This window comes from Syngnathus typhle, unplaced genomic scaffold (genome assembly GCF_033458585.1).
Source record: "Syngnathus typhle isolate RoL2023-S1 ecotype Sweden unplaced genomic scaffold, RoL_Styp_1.0 HiC_scaffold_127, whole genome shotgun sequence".
NCBI lineage: Eukaryota > Metazoa > Chordata > Actinopteri > Syngnathiformes > Syngnathidae > Syngnathus > Syngnathus typhle.
In genome coordinates this window covers 65,856-91,899 of record NW_026872033.1, presented here as the reverse complement: position 1 = coordinate 91,899, position 26,044 = coordinate 65,856, and the positions used below count along the sequence as shown (strand labels likewise).

At 42.1% G+C, this 26,044-nt stretch overlaps 1 protein-coding gene across 1 annotated transcript in view; it reads left to right on the top strand.

Annotated features, from left to right (window-relative positions):
- LOC133148672 (pyruvate carboxylase, mitochondrial-like) overlaps positions 1 to 26,044 on the top strand; it is a gene marked incomplete at its 3' end in the record, with an annotated part of 92,493 nt that overhangs the window by 2,723 nt on the left and 63,726 nt on the right. The window contains exons 2-10 of the mRNA XM_061271645.1: positions 1,636 to 1,772; positions 3,444 to 3,537; positions 3,907 to 3,997; positions 5,496 to 5,661; positions 5,747 to 5,892; positions 7,763 to 7,880; positions 9,072 to 9,139; positions 9,971 to 10,054; positions 19,907 to 20,025. Coding sequence (XP_061127629.1) covers positions 1,636 to 1,772; positions 3,444 to 3,537; positions 3,907 to 3,997; positions 5,496 to 5,661; positions 5,747 to 5,892; positions 7,763 to 7,880; positions 9,072 to 9,139; positions 9,971 to 10,054; positions 19,907 to 20,025 — 1,023 coding nt within the window. The remainder of the gene's footprint in view (positions 1 to 1,635; positions 1,773 to 3,443; positions 3,538 to 3,906; positions 3,998 to 5,495; positions 5,662 to 5,746; positions 5,893 to 7,762; positions 7,881 to 9,071; positions 9,140 to 9,970; positions 10,055 to 19,906; positions 20,026 to 26,044) is intronic.

Sequence of the window (26,044 nt, the reverse complement as noted above, 5' to 3'; positions counted from 1 at the left end):
ATGACGTTCTGCAAAAGTATTGCGAGGCATCAGTGAGCGTAAGGCAACCAAATCAATCCAAATTTCTACTAGCATTCCCGCATTGAACCACAAGAGGGCGCTACCGACTCATTTCTGTCCTTTTGCCAATTCAGCCTGGTGGTGTTGACATTTTAATCACACCTTTTTGTATTATTTGCATATGAATCTTTGTCTTGTGTCACTCCCACCTCATAAAGAAGACAACGTGACAAAGTCGAGCTGCTGAAAAGGGACCTCACCTACTGACATTCCTCTCATTCCACGCCTGATTCTCCATTTACATGTTGTCCCCATGAGTGACGCTAAATGACAAAGCATAAAATGACTTTTATTCGGGGGGGGGATATTTTCATGGTGTGTTCCGAGAGGTTCAGAAGATGTTCTCTGCTGCAAGGCTGCGCTGCCTGCTGTATTTCCACAGCTTCAGAAGTGATCAAAGAGCATTTTTGATACTCGGCTCCAGCTTCACTCACCATCTGCGGGCTGGCTAGTTCCCACCATGCGTACACTTGATAGATTTAAATTCCGGTCATGGAGTGCAAGGCTATTAAAATGCCACCTTTCATTTCTTATTTAGTCCGAGACGATATCATGTTTTTATTAATACCGCGATGGCAGCAAACGGGATTAGAGAAAAAGTATTTTATGTGTTTACAACAGCAGGCAGGAGCACTGGGTGTGACATCTGTACATGAATAAATAAATGTAGCGACAGGAGGCAGCAATGTTTTAGAAATAGATTTGTGTAGTAACTAGAGGTGTCAAAATTGATTCATCGATTGTCAAATTAATCGCCTCGTATTTTAATAATCGAATAATAGTTTAGAGACATTTTTTAAACTTTTTTTTTAGCAGGTTCTCAAAAGTCATTTTATCTCTGATAAATTTGTTTAAATGTTGTGTGTATAATTAAAATAAGACATTTGCAAACATCTGCTTTGGGTATTTTTTCAAGGGGAAATAGAAAGATTTAAATTAATCATTAAAAAAATGAAATATGATCTCGTTTTGTGATACCACCAATTGGCCACGCGGTGGCAGTAACGTCCCAAGGTGCTTTGAAAAACAACAACTTAGTTTTCCTCTACCGTATATCAATTAAAGAACTGGAACAAGCTTATTTATTCATTTTCATGCACCATGCTGGGCATTTTTATTTTAGTTTAGCCTTAGACATCAATATTATTGAGGAAAAACATCAGTTGAGTGCCAAGTAACCAGTAGTCCTCACTTAGCATTGTAACTTGTCGGTAGTATGCTAAGCCGTCATTCTCTAAACAAAAAACACGGCTTACAGATATATAGGGCCATACTTGTGGTTTTATTTTTATTTATTTTTAATAGTTTGACAGTGCTGTTGTGATTTGGAGGCAAAACTAGACAGCTGGGTGTTATTTAGGAAACATCTGCAGCTAGTTTAGTTGGGCCGTGGGAGGCTGAGCAGCTGCCGGTTGGCCGTCACACTTCCCGCGTGTAAAATGATAATTGCGATGCAATTTTTTAAAATGTGGTTTGCCGTGCCCCAAAATGATTCTTTTCTATTTTGACCGCCGGGTAATTAAGTGTTGGATAAATATTATTTCACGTGAAAATTTCATGTTGTGTCGCACGTAGGATGATGCGCTACGTTGCAGTGCGAGGCGGCCTCGGTCTGCTTGCCGTGAGAAGGGCGTGTCTACTCTACCGGTTCGCCCATTCGGCCCCGCAGAGCCACTACCGGCCCATCAAGAAAGTGATGGTGGCTAATCGAGGTAAGAATGGCAAATCCTCAAAAGAATAAAGCAACCTGATTTCGGTGATCATTCATTGACTGTGTGGGCGGCTGCACGATCCACTTTTTTTTTCCCCTCTCCCCGCATCACTGAATAGCTTTAAACACTCCAAAGCATAGGTGTCAAACCTAAGGTACGGGGGCCAGATGCGGCCCTTCACGTCATATTATGTGGCCGGCGAAGACCAATTTTGCATCGACTTTGTCTCATTACCAAAATTATGAATTGTCTTCACTTTTTCAAAACAGAAATATTGCTAGGAATTTTTATGACCATTCATCTTTTTCAACAATTTGAACAGTTTTGACTAGTCTCTGATTTCAAAACTAGTTACCGTTTTTTCCCATGTATAATGCGCAAAATTTAACTAATTTGTTGTCCTAAAATCTGGGGTGCGCATTATACATGGGTACAATTTTTTTTTTTTAATCCGGATATCATACGGAGGAAGCCATTACAGATGCGCTTTCTTCTCTGCTGTTCACTTCAAACACGCTCCATACGAACACAATGCTCTCGTATCAGACGCTTGCTCGATCACCTGCTCGTTTGCCGTCACAATGTACCCTACACAAATCCGAAACATTTCTTCGCTATTGAGTTTGCTAGCGCATGCGCAGTGATACTGACCGGCAGAATAACATCCGGTTGTTCTCAAAGATGAACTTTTTTCTGAAATAATTTTACGTTAACCGACTTAAGTAGGAGTCAAAATTTGGGTGCGTATTATACATGGGTACAGGCTTTTTTTCCAGCATCAACATGCCATTTTTAGGGTGCGTATTATACATGGGGGCGCATTATACATGGAAAAAAACGGTATTCATCAGTTTGCCGTGTCGCCTATACTGTAAATAATATAATGGCCCTCCGCGGGAAACTATGACACCCCTGCTCCAAAGTGTCGTCTATTCCTATTATTGCAGAAAGTCAGGTTACATTTAACACATATTAGTGTTTTTTCACTTCAACGCTTTGAGGGGGGGAGAAAAAAAAAATGTCCTGAAGAGGATTTGCATGCCATCAGTTATGCTATTTAATTAGCACGGGGTCTCTTTGCAATTTCATTTCAGGGTTGAAAAATATGAAACATAAAACCTTAGACAAATTATCCAATTAAGACTCGTACCATCTGCTGAATATTACGACTTATTTCTTATTTTATCTGACAATAGCCAGTACTATAGAGACCCCCCCTCCCCCCCTTCCGGACGGCGTGCACATTGAAAGATTCATGTCAGCCTTCCTCCCTTCAAAGCTCTATTAAACTGCTTTAATCCATCATTTTGATTCAGATGGGTTTTGGTCTGACACACGTGCACACACACACATACGCACGCACGCACACACACACTGTTGGGCTTTCCGTCAGTGTCTGTCCTTCACTTTGGTGTGACACGATATCTACACCACATTAGATCACATTCATCACACTGCAGTGCACCAGAATGAGCTGGGCTGCTGTGTGTGTGTGTGTTGTTTCCATGTGTATGAGTGTGAGAAATTTTCCACAAGTTTCCCAAGGTCTTTTTTTTTTTTTTTGTGTGTTCCGATCCAAAACTTGCACCTTTTGAACTGCGATGCCATGTACGTCATTCCAAACCCAAAAATCGGTCCCCATCTCATTTCTCAAAATTCCTCCCCTCCCAGGTGAGATCGCCATCCGTGTGTTCAGAGCTTGCACCGAGCTGGGGATTCGGACGGTGGCCGTCTACTCTGAGCAAGACACTGGCCAGATGCACCGGTAAGTTCCGCCCGCCCGCCCGCCCGCGTGGCGGCGCGCTCAAACTCTCAAGCCCATTTAAGCCGCTTACAAAATGGCACCCCGCAGCATGCAGAAGCTCCCGCGGCGTTTGAACCGCCGAATCCGGCAGCCAGACTCGTGAGCTCAGTTGCCACGGCAGATTATTGATCACGACACACAATTAGAGGAACGCGTTTGTGATGCCTCGCCAGGATGACATCGACGCAATTATATCGACATTACGTACAAACATTTCGGCCAGTGTGTTTGCCCGAACTCCCCCCCCCCCACAGCGTCTCTCTTTAAATGTCACATCCTTCTGAGATAAATCACACATGCACATTTTTTTTTTTTTTTTGGTCTTTGCAGGCAAAAAGCAGATGAGGCCTACCTGATTGGAAAAGGTCTGGCGCCGGTCGCCGCCTACTTGCACATCCCTGACATCATCAAAGTAGCCAAGGTAAAGCCGTCAATCACTGAGCATTTTCAGAACACACTCTTGAAACAAACTCAAAAGTGCGTCTGCAGCCCCAATCTGATATGCTCCCTCCTACGTTTTCCAGGTAACTCATTCAGTGCCATTGACGGTTATAGACGTCAAAGATGTTAAGTAGGTTGGCAGTGAATGAGTTGGTGAAATAGTTTGACATCATTTTCACCGTGCAGCTGCAATTTGTTTGTAATCTGATTTATTAGATTTTTTAATACATGGAAATATGAAAAAAATATGACCTCATATTAAATTGAAAGATTGAGGGGAAAATTAGATTTGTCTTTTTTGTGGTATCGATTACTCCAATAATTGTATTTCACAACAATCGAATGTATCTCAACCACTAAAACTGCGGATCCGAAACCGGTTGTCTTTCGATCCACCATTCTTCCCCCAACCTAAGATATCAAAATGTCAGGGGAAAAAAAGAAGCCGCCTTTTTTATGAGCGTTTCCATAAGCTTGACATTTAATATGTGCGCGTACGTCATGTTGCAGCCCCTCCTCTCGTCGGCAGCCGCATCGAGCAATTATCTTGTCACTTCTCTTTTTCTTTCCTTTATACACATTTTGAGCACATCCCCAGAAAAGCTGTTAAAGAGCTAAAATAATGTTACGTGCCACTTGCACATGCTACCGTACTGCTCTCTTGTGTGACATTATTGTCATATTGTGTGTGAAATAGTGCGTCCCTCGCTCGCCTTTGTGTGTCCATACTTCCCTTGACAACGGTCCGTGGTTATATTCAGCCTTGCGTCATGGAGCAGATGCTACACACTGGTGTGTGTGTTTGTGTGCGAGTGACCTTGTCATCATTACATGCGTCATTTTGTTTGTATATGAGTAACTTTGAAAGCTCCTGCAGGTCCAGTCTTTAGGCTTGTGGACCACTCGAGCAGTTTTCCCCGTCAATTAAATTCAATCTCCTAATTAGCCACTGAGGTTACAGTGAAAACAAAAACAATGGGGGGGGGGGGGGGGGGGATACATTAGCAAGACAGTTTCATAGATGTGTCGGAAGAACAGAAGCGATAAAAAGCCAGCTTCAATCTTTCTAAACAAGGACGCAATTTTTCTCGACGCAGTTTGGTGACAAGGTATAGGTGGAATGGAAAATGACATCACTCATCAAACCCTTCACCGAGCACTCTCTCTATGATGGAACCATTAGCGGCAGAGATAAAAAACAGTGTTAGGAGCTTTAGCCTCGGAAAATATTTTGTTCTGCTCATATTAAGGGCAGGCTGCAGATAATGAACAAGAGCTTCTTGAAATTGATGACGAGAAATTGGTAGTCAGCTATGCAATTATAAAATTATGTCATCAGCGTAAAGATGATGGTTACTTTCCGGAGCCGCACTATTTTGAAAAAGCACTGGACCCAGAATTGACCCCTGAGGGACACCGTGAGGTCCGAGCGGACACCCGCTTTCTATCTTTTCAACAACGTTCCTTTCTTTCCACAGGACAACAACGTGGACGCCATCCACCCAGGCTACGGATTCCTATCGGAGCGCTCGGACTTTGCTCAAGCCTGCGTCGACGCCGACGTGATGTTTGTCGGACCGACTCCGGAAACCGTCCGCAAGATGGGCGACAAAGTAGAGGCCCGCTCCCTTGCCATCAGTGCCGGTACGAAGATCAACAGAGGGTGATCAATTTTCAGGAACTGAAAGAACGGCCTTGTTTCTATCGACGTGACTTTGTTCTCGTCAAGGTGTACCGGTGGTCCCGGGAACCGACTCCCCCATCAGCTGCCTACAGGAGGCCCACGCCTTCGCCCAGACCTACGGCTTCCCCATCATCTTCAAAGCGGCCTACGGGGGCGGCGGCCGAGGCATGAGGGTGGTCCGAGAGTACGAGGTGATTCATGGCATTTCTGTTTTGTGTGGAATTGCTCGGATTTTATGACCGTGGCTGCCAATCACCTTTCTGCTCGTCATTCTGTCATGCGGAATTGCCTCCGGAGGTTCCTCAAGCATGCATGGCAGCTAAAAACATTGAGATCAATTTTCCGCCTGCCCCGGGGTCCAATTACCAGAATGTATCCTATCATTTATTACGCATGTGGAACGTATGCCTTCTATTTCTCACATAAGTGATTTTTTTTTTCTTTTCCGCAAAAACAACCCCGCCAATGTCGAAATGTAAATCTCCCGAGATGCAGGCAGCAATGATTGACACATTTCCTTCTCTCTGATAACGCTCGCCTTACGGTATCTATTCAGCCTTTTTTTTCTCCTCTCTCCACAAGCCCCAGCTATTTGTTTTTGCATCTTATGAAAACTAATTGAATTCTCTCCCCTCTCGTCGACGACGCAATGCAGATTTTCGCATAACAAAGTCAAGGTGGAGTGATGCATTGTCCCCCCCCCCCCCTTTGGTGCAAGCGGGACCGACGATGCGTCTTTCCTCATCCGAACGTCGCTTTCATGTCCTACCTGAAACGTGCAGCTGGAATGTTCAAATGACCTCCCGCAGGCGCAGCTACATGCGCGCCGTCGCAATATTTCACTGACAGCCTGCCGCCAGCTTCTTATGCTAGCAATATTTATTTTTGGGGCCTCCCATTTCTTAAATCTGACCACGTCCAACCAACTTCAGGTTGTTTCCCCCCCCCCCCCCCCCCCCGCCAACTTTTTTGTTGCCATCTCTGAATATGTGAGAACTTCAAAATGTAGGATGGATACCGTAATTTTCGGACTATAAGTCGCACCGGAGTATAAATCGCACCAGCCATAAAATGCCCAAAAAAGTGAAAAAAAACCCCATATATATGTATATAAGTCGCTCCTGAGTATAAGTCGCCCCCCCCCACCCAAACTATGAAAAAAAACGCGACTTATAGTCCGAAAATTACGGTATGTCATACTCTCAAAGGCATATATTCTTTATTATCTGCAAAGAAAGACAAATATAAGTATTGATGTTGCATTCACCCAACACAATGGCAAAGGACATTATTCTCCACTTTTTGTTCCATTTGATGCATTTTAACCTTTTCGAAGCGTGACAAATTAGTTGTTGACATTTGCGACTATTGCGTTTAAGGTACTTAAGTGATGAAAAGATTTTGAAAAGCAACTAAACACAGGTTGAGTTTAAAAAAAATCCAATCCTGACACAACGATTGCTTGCCGGGTTTCTTCTAAGCTACATTTTTTGGTGGCATTTGTACATTCAATCTCACTCATCATTTAGCCTGTGTATACAGCGCTAAATGTTGGCTGCTAATTAGAATGCTAAATAGCCTTTCCGCTAGCTGGTCACATAACCAAAGAAGTCGTCTTGTTTATTGAGTCAAAGTTTGGGCTGGCACTCGTGACGCATGCCACGGCCTTTCTTTTGCCTCCCTTGGAGAGGACAGCCCCGGGTTGGCCGCAGTGAGTCACCTCTCGCCTCGTCCCAAAGTCGGATTTCACACGATGGCCCGGCAAGATGTCGCAGACTGACAACACAGATTGAGTCACGACCTTGACTTGCCCTTGCGCCTCCGTGCCGCATTATCTCCCCGTGGATCGTTTGCAACAAATTCTCCGCTGATGGAAGGAAAGGCAAAAATGGAACGTGATAAATTGGATAATTATAACAGCAAAAGTTTTCCAACTTAAAAATGTAACGACCAGCTGCCGAGGTGCACAAGTTGACGTTTGCATTGTTTATTACGAAGAGCTATTTTTATTTTTTTTGCCTCCTGACTGATGCTTATGGATTTTCTTGCTCTGTTTGTCAGGAACTTGAAGAGAACTACCAGCGGGCCTACTCGGAAGCGCTGACGGCTTTCGGCAATGGCGCTCTGTTTGTGGAGAAGTTTATTGAAAAACCGAGACATATTGAAGTGCAGATCCTCGGTAAGTGCACTTGACGACGTGCGCCTATTCCCGAGTGGACCGAGCGCCCCGGCGGTGTTGCCACAGTGAATCCGTTACCTTACTACTGATCACATGACTTCGAAAGTAGCTTATTGCTTACAAGTTAGGTACTTAAAGATACTTTGAGTTACATTTAACAGATGCAGACAACCTTAAGACGTTTTTATGGATTTCACTTCACCTAAATGTATTTTTAAAAGTATTTAATTGGATTTTTAAAAAAATATATTTATTATTTTTTATTTTATTTATTCATATTTTTTTTGTATTTAATTTTTGAAGAACAGTCTGTGTGCAGCACTCTTATTATTTTACTCTTATATTTTTTCAATGATAATTATTTTTAACTCATTCACTGCCAGCTCTGGGGCAAATACATTTTTGACCTTTTTAGCCGTCAATGGCAGCGAATGAGCTAACAAAACAGACTCAATGTATTTTCCTTTGTTATGCGTAAACAACGTGACGCTCCATAATATCGCGCGGCAGTGTGAGGAAAGTATTACAACACTTATCGATTGATTTTTCAAGCTATTTTCCAACACCATCAATTGGTTAATAATGCGTCAAAATAACACACGACGTGGGCATCGATTTGTGGAACAAAATATGAAATTTACCTCTGGGCTTTTTTTCTGGAAACGAGTCATAGCGCTACCGGTTTTTAAATATATGTACCGTATTTTCCGCCCTATAAGGCGCACCTAAAAACCTAAAATTTTCTCAAAAACCAACAGTGCGCCTTATAGTCCGGTGCGCCTTATATATGGACCAAATTCCTAAATTTAAACTGGCCCAAAGCATTGTGTCATGAAATCAATCATAAGTGGCCCGCTGAAGACTATGAATCATGACTTAAAAAGACTATGGATCATTATTTTATGATTATAAAGTAATTTGTTCCGTCTGAAGTTGAAATAAAAAAGATAAAATGGAGAATGATTTGATTTGGATTAAAAATCTGACATGATGCATTAATGGTGCGCCTTATAGTCCGGTGCGCCTTATATAAGGATAAAGTTTTAAAATGGGCCATTCATTGAAGATGCGCCTTATAGTCCGGTGCGCCTTATAGGCCGGAAAATACGGTATCTATTTTTTTTCCCCCCCTTTACTTTTGAGTGGGGGGAGGTCAATTGTTTTCACCTTCTGGATTGTGTGTCCCCGCAGGAGATAAATTCGGTAATGTCATCCACCTCTACGAGAGAGACTGCTCCATTCAGCGGCGCCACCAAAAGGTGACGTTCTCACACCGGCGGTCCCTTTCGCATGCCGGTCACACTCGGCACAAAGGTCTCTCCTGCAAGCGCGGCACGTTACGATAAAACTTCACGAGAAGCTTTTGTCCTCCGCCGAGCGTCTCATTAGGCAACATATTAATACTCGATTATGATAATGGAGATTACAGCGCGAGGTACCGAGAGGATAATACGGCAATGAAATTGTCCTAATGCCGTTATCTGCGAAGAAGAAGCCTCCATCAAATGGACTTTGCTCTCGGAATTATCTTGGGAATTCATTCCAGCCCCTTACTTGCTCTTTGATTCCTTCCCAATTAATTAGCGGTAATAAGCGTCACCTTAATAAATGCACAAACATCCGACTCACGGAAAGTGTCCTGTCATCATACATGCGCTATGCGTGTAACTTTCATATGCTAGCTAGGCGCGCTGCTTTTTGAGCTGACGTGACTTGATCTGCATTTGGCCTAAATCTCAGATTTTTTTTTTCTTCTTCCCCCTGGCCCCTCGCTCACATGAAGAGTCGCCTGTTGGAATAGATTTGGAATGGTGGAGTACCGATGGGATATTTTTAGTCCCTCTGTCTTAGAAGTGAAATTCAGAGATGCGATAAGAAGGCTAATTGACCTCCTGCTGTGTTTTGTTTTTATTTTTGGTGCGCCACTGAATTTCCGTGGCTCACAGCCCAGCATTTTTTCTCCCCCTCAATCTTCAGCTTAAAAATATTGTATCACACTCTTGTCTCCAAAAAGCGACCAAATAGAGACGTGTTCTCGCCATCGTGAAAACATGCTAGCTTGTCGCTAACACTGTGACCTTACTTTAAAGGTGGTGGAGATCGCGCCAGGTTTCCAACTGGACCCTCAGCTGAGAAACCGGCTTCATTCGGACGCTGTCAATCTCGCCAAAATGGTAAGTGCTCGCTCCCCCCGCTGTGTTGTGTGTATATATATATAAATATATATTCTTTTATAGCACTCAAACATGTGTCATGTGTAGGAAGTAAAAAGTTTGACAATAGTTAGAGCCAATGAGGAGAAAAACAACCAATGACATTTAACTTGCGCTAGCGCTCATGACACATTTCATGACACGACAGTCCGTAATGTACTTTGTTTTATGCCGAATGTGCATTTTATGCCTTTTTTTTTGGGTTCAAATGTACTTTTTCAAAAGGTGTTTTCATATTTTAAAGTATTTAAAGGACATTTGTAGTGCAGTCCCAAGCGCATGTGTGTGAGTGAACTAGAAATCTGTGGAAATAAAATGTGATGAGTGTATTTGGAAGAAACTCTTAATAATATCCAGGCTGCCTGACTTTGGCCTAAAGTAGCTTTGACAGCATCATCTGAAGGAGTGGGTGGGTTGGGGGGGGGGGGTGTTAGGGGGGGCTCAAAGAGGAGATTTCACGCAGATAGCAGATGAAGACAAGGACAAGGGATTTGCCAAAGAAATAACGGAGAGAGAATATCTTATGTAAGAGAGGGGCAGAATACCAAGTGTTTACACTGGCCGGGGATGATTATTGGTCATGGCACAAGACGGATTTTTCTTTTTTTTTTGGGGGGGTTTGAACGCCCCATACCCCCCACCCTCCCCCTTCCTGTAATGACGACTCTTTGAACACGTTCGGGACGTCTCCTTAAAAGCCGCATCAAATCGCACATTTAACGAACCATATGATCGAATAATGTGTCACTGCTAAATTCGAAATAAGATGAAATAGCTGCAATCAAGGCAAAATGTGCTTCTTCTTCCTCTGACTGTTGTAGCATGAGGGCATTGTTCAGAATACGCTATATCAATTAAATTATATGAATTAAATGAATTACATTATATATATATATATATTTATTTTTTATTATTTTAACATCTTGTTCGAACATTTTACAACATTAACCTTTCTCTTTATTGATTACTTCAATCTAATAAATAACAAATATAGCATAGATAGTATTTTTGTATGTCACAAATACTGGATGGTGGAGAATGCTCAAAAGTATGACACACTTGCTTGGTTGAATTTGCCTTTATTGTAGCATAAGGCTAACAAAGAGTACAAAGCATTTATCTGTAAAAAAAAGAAAAAAGAAAATGGTTTATTCGAATACATATGGATTACTTTATTGTGCTTTTGTTTTATTAATCGCATTTTTTGGAGTGCAGCCGATGTTGTGGCCGAAGGTGCCCTCTCAATGTGTACAATACTTGCAAATGAGAGGGAAAGCACTTTGGGGTGGCCCCCACTGGGAGGACTCGCTTCAACCTCAACTAGTCTCTCGGCAGGGATTGAAAGCTGCTCCCTAGCAACGTTCCACTTCGATCGCCCGCCACCAAACACAAAACAATGAGTTGCTCTTAAGCAGAAAATTGTGCTCCAGCATCTTCTCGCAAAGCCTCGGCGTGAATAAATTGCACACGTATGTACTTGTTAAATAAGCGATGCAATTGTAGCCTTTTCATGCTAATCAGCGTCTCATTGGGCAGTAATGACATGTTCTTGCGGACATTCAACCTGCTATTGTGGCTCGTGGTGATGAGTGGTTTCTTCAAACTCAACTTTTATGCTGATAGTATTAACTAATTTTGAAAAATACAAAAACACATAGCTGTATTTTTCTCGACATGAGATTTAAAGAAGCAAAATCCATTTGTCACTCAATTTAAAAGAATTTTTGTCCTGTGCCAGCCCCAAGATTACCAGTTTCGGCCCTTCGAAAATTCTCCATCTCACCTGGAAAAAAAAAAAATACCCCCCAAAAAATTCGCTAATTTTACATCTTTGTGTTTCTCAAATTCACAATATTAGCAAAACCATGGAAACACTTTCCCCCCCATTGTACAAAGTTATAGTATAGTTGTATTGTTTAGAATTCACAAAAAAATTCATTTTAGACTTACTTTACGTACTTTTTTTGCATTCATTTATTTAACCCGTTCACTGCCATTGACGGTTAGAGACGTCGACGAGCCATTTTTCCCGGGCTGGCAGTGAATACATTCACTGCCATTGACGGCAATATAAATTAAAAAATCCCGTTCACTGCCATTGACAGTTAGAGACGTCGACGATCCATTTTTCCCGGGCTGGCAGTGAATACATTCACCGCCATTGACGGCAATATAAATTAAAAAATCAATATTAACTGGCAGTGACTTAATTAAGTCCCAAAGTTGAATCAGTCCATTTTTAGGTGAGAATTTTTCCCTCCTCTGATCCTTTGCACATAGCCTCAGAATTCTGCAAATGATATCTCATTGGTAATCACTTACACACATCCATGCCTGCAATTTGTACATTGCGTTCTCTGTTGTCTGTGAGTAAGCCAAAGCGCCTTTTTGCATGCAAATGCCGGTGAATTCTCTCGCAGAAAGAACGGTGTGAAGTAATTTCATGCTTGCGTAGCTCCAGACAGCGCAGATCGGCGCTGACAAAAGCATTATTACGCGCAAACATTTACACCGGGCGTCTCGAGATTGGGGGGTGGATTTTATGCTGACTGGCTTTTGACAACTCATTAGACATTTTTTGCTTCTTCTCTGAAATAATTTGATCATAATCTTCTCTGGGGTGTTTGAGAGGCTGTTTGTGGACGGACTGAGTGTTGAAAGTTCGACCGAATCCACCTTAACTTGGCGCTCTGTACAGTGAACCGTGTCATGCTAATATTTCTACCATAGATGTTATAATTATTTGATAACTTTCAACATCTGGTCCTTCATGGACCTGTTTTGTACGTTTAATTGCAGTAGATCAGTAAATTGTCTTTCTCATAAATTAAGTTTTAGCTATAAGTATCAGTGGTTGGTATTGACAGTTCCCAATATTACTCGATACCTTAATTGGAGGCCAGTATCGACCCGATGTTGCTTTTATCTTCGGGTTAAGAACCGTCTTCTTTTTTTTTTTCCTTCCTTTTTCATATTTCCCTGAACGTGTCGGGTGCCTGCGGTGCTTTCAAGTGCCGATCGTGATGGAGTTCTTGCAGCGCTTGGAGGCCGTCTGCCCTCCAAGCAGATCAAGCTCCTTTTAAATCGAAAAAGAGAGGTTTCAACTTTTCCTTAAAGCGAGCACAAGGGCTAAGAGCGCGCAAGAAATAAATAATAGGTCATCTTCATTGACGAGGATCGTGTTTAACATGCAAGGAGGCTCTTCCGAGATGTCCGCGGGCAAGAGAAACAAAACGATCTGTCTAATTAGCTCAAGGTTTTCTGTGGATTCTTCTAAGTTGCTTTTATATCAGCGAGGCTTGGCACAACTGCACTGTATTTAACCTTCAGACACAGAGGAATGGTTTTCATAGTAATAATATCTTCTTTGACTTGTTTATATACTTTGTTTAGAGGTTAACTCAAAGCTAAGCTTCTTTATGTGGCGAGAGAAGTTCTATAAATAGCACCGAAGGCTCTTCCATGTGATAAAGAACACAAAGTAAGTAATAGAATGCAAAACGCATGCAAACGAGGATGCGTGGGTTGCCGAGAAGGAGTGTGTTGTGTCGACACCGGGCGCTTTGTATGTATAATACACACATCACATATACATAATTAGGACACACAGACATTCATCGTGTCGACTCCCACTCTTCCCGTGTGTCCTTGCTCTTTATGCACGACGTACACAACCTGCGCTATGAAAGCGGAAACCTTATTATTTTTTTTTTCAACATTTTATGTCTCCAATATCAGCGGCGAGAATAGATCCTATTGGCGCACGGTTGCACGCGTGGCCGTGTGTGCTCGTGTGGCGCTCTGTGATCACTAGGTGGCTTTATTCCCTCTACTTTTTCATCATTTCACAGACAAGAAGCTCATTATACTCCTATTAAAGTGCTGACGGCGCAAGGGGGTAGGGGGGGGGCAGATCTGGGTCAGTGAGAGAGCTCTAAAACTGAGATGAGCACGGAATCAGGGTTCCGAGAAGTGAGGGAATTTTTACACCGAGGGCCTGATTTACTAAGATCACAAGGAATGGCTGCTTATCTGCCACTGAAAAATCTGTAACAGAATAAAAATGTACCGTTTTTTCCATGTATAATGCGCCCCCATGTATAATACGCACCCTAAAAATGGCATGTCATTGGTGGAAAAAAGCCTGTACCCATGTATTATACGCACCCCAGATTTTAGGACAATAAATTAGTTAAATTTTGCGCATTATACATGGAAAGAAACGGTACTTTCTTAAGATGGAACGATATAAAGAACAAGGGCCCTAAAATTGAACTCTGTGGAACACCGTTCGATAGTGGGGCACAGTGCTAACACAAATTCTTGCCAACAGAATATCGTGGTCCACCGTATCGTCAGTCACATGCTCACTACGTCGATTTTCGTCCATCGATAAATGAGTGACTAATTCATATGTATGTATAGATGACATTAAGAAGTAAAATGTAAAATCTGAAATTGGGAGCTCGTAACCTAGGGCAGGAAAAGGTTCTGACGCAATGTAGGTCAAAAAGAAAAATGCGGCCACTTTTAACGTGGTAACCTTTTATTTTTAGTATCATTAAATGAATCGGGTTGGCGTTCCTCTTCTCTCAATATGTCGAGAATGATGGCTCTACTTGGATGCTTTTCCCTCCCATTAATTGATAGTTAACCTCCATTTTTACGAGCCCACAATGTTGTACTTGGCCTCTTATATTACGCATAAATATGGATAGAATTTCAGCGACGGAATTTCAGACGACTCTCCGCTTTCTCTTTAGCTTCTTTGGGTCCACTTTACGGCTTCGTTGTACCCCTCTCGTAAAATATCCGTCTTCTACATCTTTCTCCTGCTGAATAATACGAGTGCAGCGGTACCTCCACTTAGAAGTCATCTGACGTTTTCAAGATACAAGCCGTCGCTAGGGCTAACTTAACAGCATAAAGTCTTCAAATTATTCCACTAGCTTAATGCTAATAGATATTAACTTAATGCTAATCAGCGGTACCTCCACTTAGAAGCCATCTGACTTTTTTCAAGATGCAAGCCGTCGCTAGGGCTAACTTAACAGCATAAAGTCTTCAAATTATTCCACTAGCTTAATGCTAATAGATATTAACTTAATGCCAATCAGCGGTACCTCCACTTAGAAGCCATCTGACTTTTTTCAAGATACAAGCCGTCGCTAGGGCTAACTTAACAGCATAAAGTCTTCAAATTATTCCACTAGCTTAATGCTAATAGATATTAACTTAATGCTAATACCCTGTGGAAAAAATACATAGACAGGCTACTGAAACTAGCATCAATGTGGTAATTATAACCAACAACTTAATATGGTGCGGCACAAAAAAAAAAAGAAAAGTTTAAAGTGCTACTTTACTTATTCAACAAACATTTGTGTTAAGCTCCATCGCTTCTCATTTGGAACTCCGATTGTTTCCTTTCAACCATGCCCATGCATTGCTCCCTTGCCATCTGCCCACGTGTGACCTTTGAACCTCCTAGCCACATCTGCAATGCTTTTTAATTAGATTTCACGGAGAGTTAGTGGCGGGAAGACTATTAGCGTTATTTTTCGACTCGTAGTCATAAAGGTGTGGATAAGTGTGTGCGTGTGGCGGCAGTAAAGGAGGTTAGAAAGGTCTTACCACACAAACGGAGCTGATGTGTGTGTGCGTTTTCACTTCTATCAGCGATGAACCCGACGAGAATTGTGTGTCCAGAGTCCGAGTGGGAATTGGATAAGATTAAGGTAGAATCATCTCCAACAGCAGTTCTTGCCAGAGCAGCGAGAGACAGGTTTGCAGAGGAACAAAGTTGCAGCCGCCTTTCACTTTTTAAGATGCTCTCGTGTCTCACCCCAGAATTGGAAATGAAAAGGAAGCGACACAGTGGCAATTTTCCGGTTCATGCCATTTCCCCGCTCAGCGCGAGCAAATGAAAGGCATGAGCGACGAGGAAAAAGGCTTTTCTGGCCTCACGGCGCGTCGCCACTTGACTTTGCTTGATTATGTCAGGGAACGGAAAGGGATGCTTTTGTCTTCTGTTTTCTTTCTGGGGATTTAGGAAAGAGTCCCATTTCCTGTTTATTATTAGAAGCATTCTTTACGCATTTTAAATATTCACTGTAACCTTGCAAAAGGAGAGCAGTAAAAATAAATCGCGAGAGTGGAACGCGCCTACAGAGGATTGAGTGTACCCCGAATGATTAAACTCGAAAATATGCAAACACGTAAAATGGAGGACACGGGGAGGAAAGGGTTATCGCAAGACGTTTTTAGTCCGATATCAGAGGAGCATATTTGAGTTGCTTGCTCAATGTTTGCATTTTGATTAATGCATGCTGTTGAATTAATACGCCTTAACTGCTTTGAAATGATGGGGGGGGGGGGGGGGGGGAAATTATGTTGCCATTTGCACCGCTACATTAAATGTAGTCTTTTCGTCATTAAATATTACGTCACTTAGCATACTGCCGGAGAAGATTTTCATTTACTTACATTTTCAAGAAGAGTATTTGTTGTGTTGTTTGTATGGCTTAAACATTTAAAAAAAATAAACTACCACAAAATCATGTGCTTTATCAGAATTTCATTCTGCCAAATATATTGGTCAGGCCTTAACCAATACACTCTTTACTCAAACTATTTCTTCCACAAAATGAATAGAGTGACATTAATCTGCTTCAGCCCCGCCCCCCCAAAAATGTGGTACTGTTTTTTTTAAAAAATTTGTCTGTCTATATGCTGCACTGTTTGTGTTCGTAGATCCACTATGCCAATGCTATTCGTTAGCATCTCAATGACGTTATGCATTGTTTGTTGGCCTCAAGCTAATATTACTTTATGGCGAAGTTTCGTGAGTTTTTTTTTTTTCCTTTTCTTTTCAAAGAAATCGGAATTTTTTTACGTCTTATGTTTGACACTGGAATAAACAGCTTGAAGCCTCTTTTTGAAAAACTGCATATCATTTATTTTCACATTTCGAAGCAAAAAAAAAAAAAAATAGAAGGATGAGTCACGATCTCAAGTCACCACTCCAAATTTTTACAAAGGGGAGTTCACTGGGTTGTTGCAAATTTTGTGTATAAACTTGAGTTTACAATTACCATTCGCCATTGGGTTAGATAGTGTTGATCTCAGCGTCGCATGGAAATAGTAGTGAAAATATGAATCTGTAAATAAACACGGGAGCAATGGCTTAGCGCTGTCTGTTAGAAAAAGAAATATGCAAATGCTGCAAATATTGCGTATATGCACATAAATTTACCTGCGAGGTAAAAAGAACAGTATTGCACTGGAGGAAAGCACCGCGCAAAATAAACAGCATATGAAATGGAGCAGAATGATAAATTGATGGGGGTTGAATTGAAACAGGGGAGGAGAGCGAGTGGCTGGGATGGATTTCTTCAAAGTTTACCGAAGTCCTTTTTGCAAAATCCTGCAAATCCTACAAATTAACTAACAATAATCGAACAAGCTAAGGCAACTTATCAGTCTCTCCCTCTCTCGCACTCTCTCTCTCTTGCTCTCTGCAAGCACTTCACCCTTAAAAACCATTTGCAATATTTGGAGAGGATGTCAGAAATTCTAATTCAAGCAGTGCACTCCACATTTTTTTCCTTTTTTTGTTTTTCACAAGACCAAAACATCACATCTACCATGTTGAACTGTTGAGAGGACTCTTTTAGCTTCAAGAGGCAGGGAAGAACAAGTGGCATAAAAGCATTTTTTTTCTCACCCCTCCCAGAATATATTTGATCACACCGCAGAGCAGCTCAAATTACACATCAAAAATAGATTTACATCCTTAATTCAAAAATTTATTTCATCTGTCTATTTGCTTCGTTTGCTAGTATTTTTCTAGGCTGCCCTGCTTCCAGCATGTACTTTTTTTTTTTGTCCGATCCAATTTCTTACTTTTGCTGATGGTTTTTTAACCAATCACATGACAAATTTATCCTCACACAAGTCCAATAATAATTCGCCTCACTAGTATAATATATTTTATTATTTCATTTCACAGTGCCAAGTTATCTAAATAAATAAATAAGCAAACAAATAAACAATTAAATAAAGACAACTGAATAAATAAAAAGAAACACCCACGTAAAAAATACATACGATAACAAACGAATAAGTAAATAAATAGACAACTGAATAAATAAAAATAAACACATGTAAAAAATACTTACAATAACAAACGAATAATCAAATGAATAGACAAATAAATAAATAAATGAATAAATAAATAAATAAATGAACTGGAGAGTTTACGATATGAAGTATTGTCCATAAAGAAAATGGAAAATATGAACAAAAAAAGTCTCATTCAGCATTACAAAGGTCCAAAATAAAATACAACGGGGGACACACGATGTAGATCACAATCGCAATAATGAGGTAAATAGTGTAACGCCAATTCCGACCAGCAGAAGGCAGCGCTACCGCTACCTTACGAGATTCAAATTGCGAAAAAGAGACTTACACCTGTCGGAACGTTACGAAGGTGTCAATTTCCCTCAAATGTATCAGCGGCCACAATCGCATAATCTCGATCATTCATCACGATTACGTTATGGCCCAGCCTTTCTCCAAAAACGGTACCAGAAGTAGCTTGGCGGATGTGCAAGTCATCACACAGCCAGATATTTTTGTTGACACTGGTCTTTTCCTAGTGCAATTGGCGCAAATTCATCTGGACAATGTGCCTGGATGTCTCCAGGCGTTTGAGCCGAGTGCTTGTTTACTGTCGCCTAGCGCCCAACATTCAGGCTGGCAGTTTTGAGAGGTGCTCACAGCATTATTTCTCCTCTGCGCCGTCGCCATTTTCTACCACTGCTACACATTGTGAGTGCAGCAGTAACGCCAACACCTTTTTTTTCTCCCCCCCTCACCTTACATAGACATTTGCAATTAGGCTTTGTGCATCTGCTTGGTGCTTCAGAGCAAGTCCTCTCAGCTTTCCCCGCAAGGACGTCTCGGCGAAGAATCCAAACAGAAGACGAGTGGCGGCGAGCATAACAATCCCTCCAGTCTTTGAACTCCAAGGACAGAAACAAGCGCAAACTAAATTTAGCAGGCGGGAGGGGGGGAGCACCATATGAAAAGTTTAAAACTTTCTTTTTTTTTTTTTTACATCAAAACAGTCCCAAGCCTGTTCAGACTGAGGTTGCATTGAAAAAAATACGATACCAATACGATTTAAACAGTCTTGTGTTGAGAAATCATCGGACACAGGTTGCATATTGGTAAAAATTGAGCTGCAATGCGAACGTAGCCTTGGAAATGGGGAGTGTGTGCGTGTGTAACGGCGGCCTTGTGTGCGACTGTAGATATTTTACTGTCGTCCAATGGGCCTTGAGCGTTACCGATCCATCATGATTAGTGTGAGAGGTTCTGGTGGAAGCTCTCCGTTTTGTTTGCAGGGCACATCCGTTTATGCTTCAATTCTCAAAGTGAGGATGAATCACCGGGCTCTTTGTCAGTTTGCAATTCTGATTTCTTGTAAAAACACATTTGTCAATAAGAAAATAAAAAAAACTGATAAAGAAAAAAAAAAAAAAACCTGGTTGTTTTTGCTCTACTTTCTAATGAGATGAAAATAAAACAAAGGAGTCTGACTTGCGGGAAGCCCTGTCCCAGATTTGATATTTTTCAGCTTGAATCGGGTTTCTTTTTATGTTTGTTTAGTCTATCAGAACAAATAGGTCTGCTTTCAGCTGTGGGAATTTATTATTATTTTTTCACATCATGTTAGTGTTTAATTCATACTGCAAAGAGCAGAGGAGATAACCCAGAGTCATTTTTTTTTTCTTCCTCCTGCAGGTGGGCTACGAAAACGCGGGCACGGTGGAGTTCTTGGTGGACAAACACGGCAAGCATTACTTTATTGAAGTCAACTCGCGGCTTCAGGTGGAGCACACGGTGACGGAGGAAATCACCGAGTAAGTAATTTGGGATTTTACAATTACATATATTAATTCGCATATAATCTGACTTGTCAGTGATGTCCACCACAAAGCATAATTTTTTTAAAAATGTAATCATTTCTTTCCACTCAATATTGCAATTCAATATGCGATTATTTTGTCAAGGTCAGTTCCGCATGTATTTTATTTTATTTTTGAAGTCAAATAACCAAATGCCTTCCCGTCACAAAGAAAATTGACATAAACATTTAAAATGAACGTTGACTATCGCCCTGGCCCCCACCCAACCTTTCCTGTCTCACAAAATTTACAGAACTCTCCCAAGAATCCTCCAAACACTTAATTGGAGTTAAACTTTTACAATTTCCGACTATCTCCGAGGCGGGGAAAGTGTCTAAATGTGATTCCGCAAGTGGGTCGGGCCGGGCGACACCGACTGCATCATAGAGGAGCGAGGAGCAAGTCTCCGTATGTTTGCACACACGATCAGTTGAAGTCATTTCCATCAAAAGTCGGCGTTGAAAATGTTTTGCATTAATTTCGAGCTGGAGGCTGATTTGACTTGGCCCGAGAGGAGCGGCGTCCTGCGTGAAGGTGGCCGTGTGGCGGTCATCTCGTTTGCACAGGCAGTCGTCGGGCCCCGGTGGCCGGCCGCAGATTACGCCGGTGAGGGGAAAATCTCATGAAACTACAAAAAAGCATGTTTGTTAAATTCTCTCTCCAAGCTCGTTCGTCGTCAGGCTTTTTTCCCAAGGCTGTCCGATCAGACTCTCTGTGTGCTCGACATCATTTTCATCCTAAAAACCCAAAGCCCTCCCCGTCTTGCCCTAAATTCCCCTCCATCCCACTTCACACCTTGCCTCTCTATTCCTTCCCTCATTTCAACTAGCTCCAAACTGGCACAGATTAAACCGAAAAAATGGTCGCCTCCCCGGACTGCAGGTGGTCTTGTGAGCCCCTAAAGTCCTTCTTGAAAGCCCCTTCAGTCGCTGTTTGATCAACAAAGCCCGGCTGTGTTTGCTGGAGATTATATCCGCCCGTTTCCCTGGCATCCTCGCAGCGGGCCCGGTGGACCCGTGCCCTTGTCAACGTTTGCGGCTATTTCTGCCTTCCCGTCTTTGAAAGCAGAGCTTGTTTTAGCGCCGGTTAGCTTGTCTCTCATCACCTCCCGTCCCTACAACCATCCGTCTCTCCGTTATCACCGCTGTCACATTTGATAGCTAGCCGCTCCATCATCTCTCCACTTGATGGTGCCGTCCCGAACTTCACCCTCATTTGCTCCACGTGGTGCTTCATCGTTCTCATCCTGCCCCCTCTCTTTTCAAGTTGAGTTTTCAGAATCAGAAAAAAAAAAAAAAAGCTAGCTTGTCATTGCACCACAGGCGATACCAAATACTCAACCAGAAAAATAATGACCAACAAGGGGATACCGCCGAGTTACCTGACAGCGCCCTATTTACGCAGATGAAAGGAAAAACATAAGGGAGGGGGAGGGGGGAAAAAAAACAATCAAAAACTGAGTTCCTCGAAGGAGAGCGTAGTTTGTAGTTAGTAAAAAAAAAAAAAAAAATTCAGCAAACACACCTGTTGAAATGCGGGTGAATCTTTCTTTCGCGCTTTAGAGCGCCTCGTTGTTAGCCACGAGTGCACGCAAAGGTGGGCGGAAGAGTGACAAGGAATCCCTTGCACATCAAATTTCTTCGCCGCAATAACAGCGCGCAAATATGAGCACGCTTTTGTGTCATTCGGAGAAAGGAAGCAACATCTCTCATTCGCGCGTGGGGAAAATAAACCCTCACGTCGAGAACTCTCGATGTCCAAAGACTCTACTGTACTAATGCCTTCACTCCACTCTCCTCGATATGCGTGCGAGAGACCAAAAAATAGCGTGTTGTATAATCTCGCCAAGCATTCGGAACATCGGCTTTTGAGTGGCAGACGTTGTGTGTGCAGCATTTGGGAAAAACCAAAACAACAAAAAGCCCGCCTCGCAGTCCAACTCTCCCGCCCTCCCCTCCTCAATTTGTCCTTAATTTAGCTGTGAGTAATCTTTGTGCCGCTCTCGTGTTAAGTATGCGTGAGCGGCCCAGTGCTCACCACGGCGAGCCCGTCAGATCCGACTCAGGCTCGCCCGTGTGGGATAGACTTATATTGAACGCGGGGAGCCGTGTCTGTAAGGCGCAACGTATTTTTCGTGTGTTGCCGGGAGATATCTTCTCTCCCTCCCCCCCCCCTCCTGGGGTGGACAGTAGCAGTTGCGTTTTCTTCTCATTAAGTGCCGAGGCCCGGGTAGCCGCATCTTAAGAGACTGCGGGCAGAAACGACATAACAGAAGCTAATGAACATCTTCATCAGAGTGAGGAAGAGTGAGAAAAATCTGCATGGAATTTAATTCATCCACCGCCACACGTATGTGAGTGACTGGAGAGGGAATGAATAAACCATAAACGCCTCGTCTCCATGTAGGCCACTTAACGGAATTGTCTTCAGGCTGATGATGATGATCATCATCATGCTGTTCATGCGCGCGCAAGTTAAAAGTGATTAAATGTCAACTTGAAATCGGCTTGAAGTGCAGTCTATTGACAAGCTTTATTGATGGCTTTCACAACGAGTCAGCCCGCATCCATCCATCATCGTGACACATCACAGTGACGCCGCCCCTTATCGGGCATATCGTTTACAGACTCAACCGCAATGGGGGAAAACCCCTGATGAATGGATATACAGTATTTCTACTGCACACATGTATATATAATATAAAATAATAATAGATAAAACAATATAGTATTTAATATAACATAATGTATAATGATCATATGAACAACAATAATGTAATATAATGTACAATAATATATAATATATAATATATAATATACAATATACAATATACAATATATAATATATAATATATAATATATAATATATAATATATAATATATAATATATAATATATAATATATAATATAATATAATCCAATTCATTAGAGGCTCTAAAAAGATTTCACAGTGCAAATTTGCAGTTCTATGTAATAATCAGGAAGTTGCTAGACTAAGATTCCTATTTCCAGGCCGTTGTAGTGTCACTTTATTGACAGCTGAGCGTGTGGCTGACATAAAAAGAAATAGAATTGATTAAAAAAAAGAATAAATAAAAATAAAAATAAAAAAATAAAAAGAATAAAATAAAAAGAATTGAACATTGTATGTCAAACACCAAAGTGTTACCCCAACCCATATCGTTTCGACTGATAGGAGTCCACTAGCTTAACGCTAACATTTAATGGGAAACTCCATAGATGGGCTAAGGAAAAGTAGCATGGACTTTATTGTTTTTATAATCCGCGCTGAACCACCGCACCGTTAACACTTGGGCAGCAGGAAGATGCTTTCAATGCACGCCCTACGTGGACTCACCCTGTCAATGCTGAAGGTTCTGAGGCCGTGCCTGCACATGCATCAGCATGTCATTGCTTCCCAACGCGCGTATACCCGCTAATTTGTCTCAAATGACTCCAGTCCATCTTCACCAGAGCCACAAATAGCGACGGAGCGTCAGGAAGATTCAGAGATACGATGCATTCATTTACAAAAAAAAAAAAACGGGGCTGACAAATGAGTCCAGTAAGAAGGAAGAGGGATGCGGTGAATTGGAAGAGGAGGTGAATGACCCCAGGCTACTATGGGAATATCGTCCCGAATAAGCGGCGCAAAGGTTTCCGCCTGCGTGGCTTCGATATGTTTCAGCCGGATGTCGACTTGGCCGGCATTAGTACATGACACACGTTCTTATCTCCTCGCCGCACTCTTTTGTCTCCTCCCATTGTCGCCGATGAAAGCAGCTGCCATTAGCTGCTTTTGCCGTGAAGCAGTGTCACATTTATTCCCCCCCAACCCTCACCGCACGCCCCCCCTCCCATGTCCTGCCTCGTCTTAGCCATTCCCTCTTAACCCTTCTTCAGCGTGGGCTCTCTGCTCCGCTGCTCCATTTCCCTCCAATTTTACTTATTTATGTCACTCATGGATAATTAAATGTGTTTTGCCATCGCCGTCTTGGCCTTCCTCGCCCTTCTTTAGTCCTCGGCATCCCCCTGCCAGCGTCATGGCGACCGGCGTTCCCTCCGTTTCTTTTTGTTTGTTGCATTTCCACGTTGTCAGCAAGCTCGAATATCGATTACCGTATTTTCCGGCCTATAAGGCGCACCGGACTATAAGGCGCACCTTCAATGAATGGCCCATTTTAAAACTTTATCCTTATATAAGGCGCACCGGACTATAAGGCGCACCATTAATGCATCATGTCAGATTTTTAATCCAAATCAAATCATTCTCCATTTTATCTTTTTTATTTCAACTTCAGACGGAAACAAATTACTTTATAATCATAAAATAATGATCCATAGTCTTTTTAAGTCATGAATCATAGTCTTCAGCAGGCCACTTATGATTGATTTTATGACACAATGCTTTGGGCCAGTTTAAATTTAGGAATTTGGTCCATATATAAGGCGCACTGGGATATAAGGCGCACTGTTGGTTTTTGAGAAAAATTTAGGTTTTTAGGTGCGCCTTATAGGGCGGAAAATACGGTAGGATGATTGCAGCGGGTTTCCGAGTCACCCAATAAATTCAGCTTCTTACGTGCGTGCGTTGTCGCGGAAGCGCACCTGTGCGACACGGCGTTCCGTCAGTCCGTCCGTCCGTGCGTTTACGTGGCCTCCTCGAGCGAGCCGTGAAAAATAATTTCAGGTGATTGCAATTGTGCAGCGACGCATCCAGCGAGTGATTGAGAAGCGGGCTGATGAATGAGTGGGAACGCTCGAATTGCACGCGCGTGTGTTATTTATGATAATGACACAGATGCTTATGGCGACGTTGCTCACGTCCGTCATTGTTTTGGATGGGGTGTTTTTGTTTGCGGCTCTCCGCTAGCATTTATGCCTTTTTAATTTGCTGTTTGCCACGTTTGCTGGTCCGCTAACGTGCAGTAATTGTATTGCGCACGCCAGTAAAGCACAGCGGTTGATTCATTTAGCCAATAAACAGTCTTACCCTGCTTTGTTGCAGTTCATCATAACCGCCCCCAGCTGTTTTTTTTTTTTTTTAAAAAAGCTTGTTCACAGTATCATTATTGTATTTAAAACCTTTTTCCCATTCAAGTGAATGAAAGTGCAATTAAACCATTCCAGCCGACGATAAAATCACCACAAAAAATCATGGTGAGCAAAAATAGCGCTCCCGAATATTTGTGCGTTATTTAAGATAAATAAATAAAAAACTCAAGACCATCCGACGTTATAACTCCTCTTATCAGTACGGCACTAATAAAAATACAAATCCTTCTTCGCAGAGGATAAAGACAAATGTGACTATTTTTCCATTTTGTTCCACATATGTTGCTTACAACAGATGCTACTTAGCATTAGCAATGTGCTAGCAGACTGAAAATCGAAGCTGTCGTTTTAAATACACCGAGAGTTATTCTCAGTTTTATTTTTCTGTCACCTCGGTTTTATGTTTGACGGTAAATTTCTACCGCGAGTGGCATTAGTCGGATGTAAAATTTATGCCAAAATAAAAACCAAATGACAAAATTCACAACAGGCATCAAGTCATGCCGCAACATTCATGCTTTTACAAGACAAGCCTAGCATTAATAAAACCCCTCATTTACATAAATTACCGTGACCTAAATGATAAATTAGACTGTAATTTCCATACATTCTATCCAATAATCCCCCTTTGGAGTCCTCCTAAGCCTTTTTCGCCCTCTCGGGGGTTGTGAGCCGGGTGCGATCAAAGGTTAGACACCAGCATGGGGATTAAGCATGGTGAGGATGGAAAGGTCCTGACACGCACACACATGAAGACTCGAGCACGCACACACTCTTTTTGGAATCCCCCGATCCCTCTGCCTCTCCGCATTCCGATGTCTGCCGCCACTCAACGACTATCAATAATAAAGAAGTCACTTTTTCCTGAGCCCGGCTCGCACATTCATAAAACACGCTGGCAGCGATTTTCTGGGAGTGAT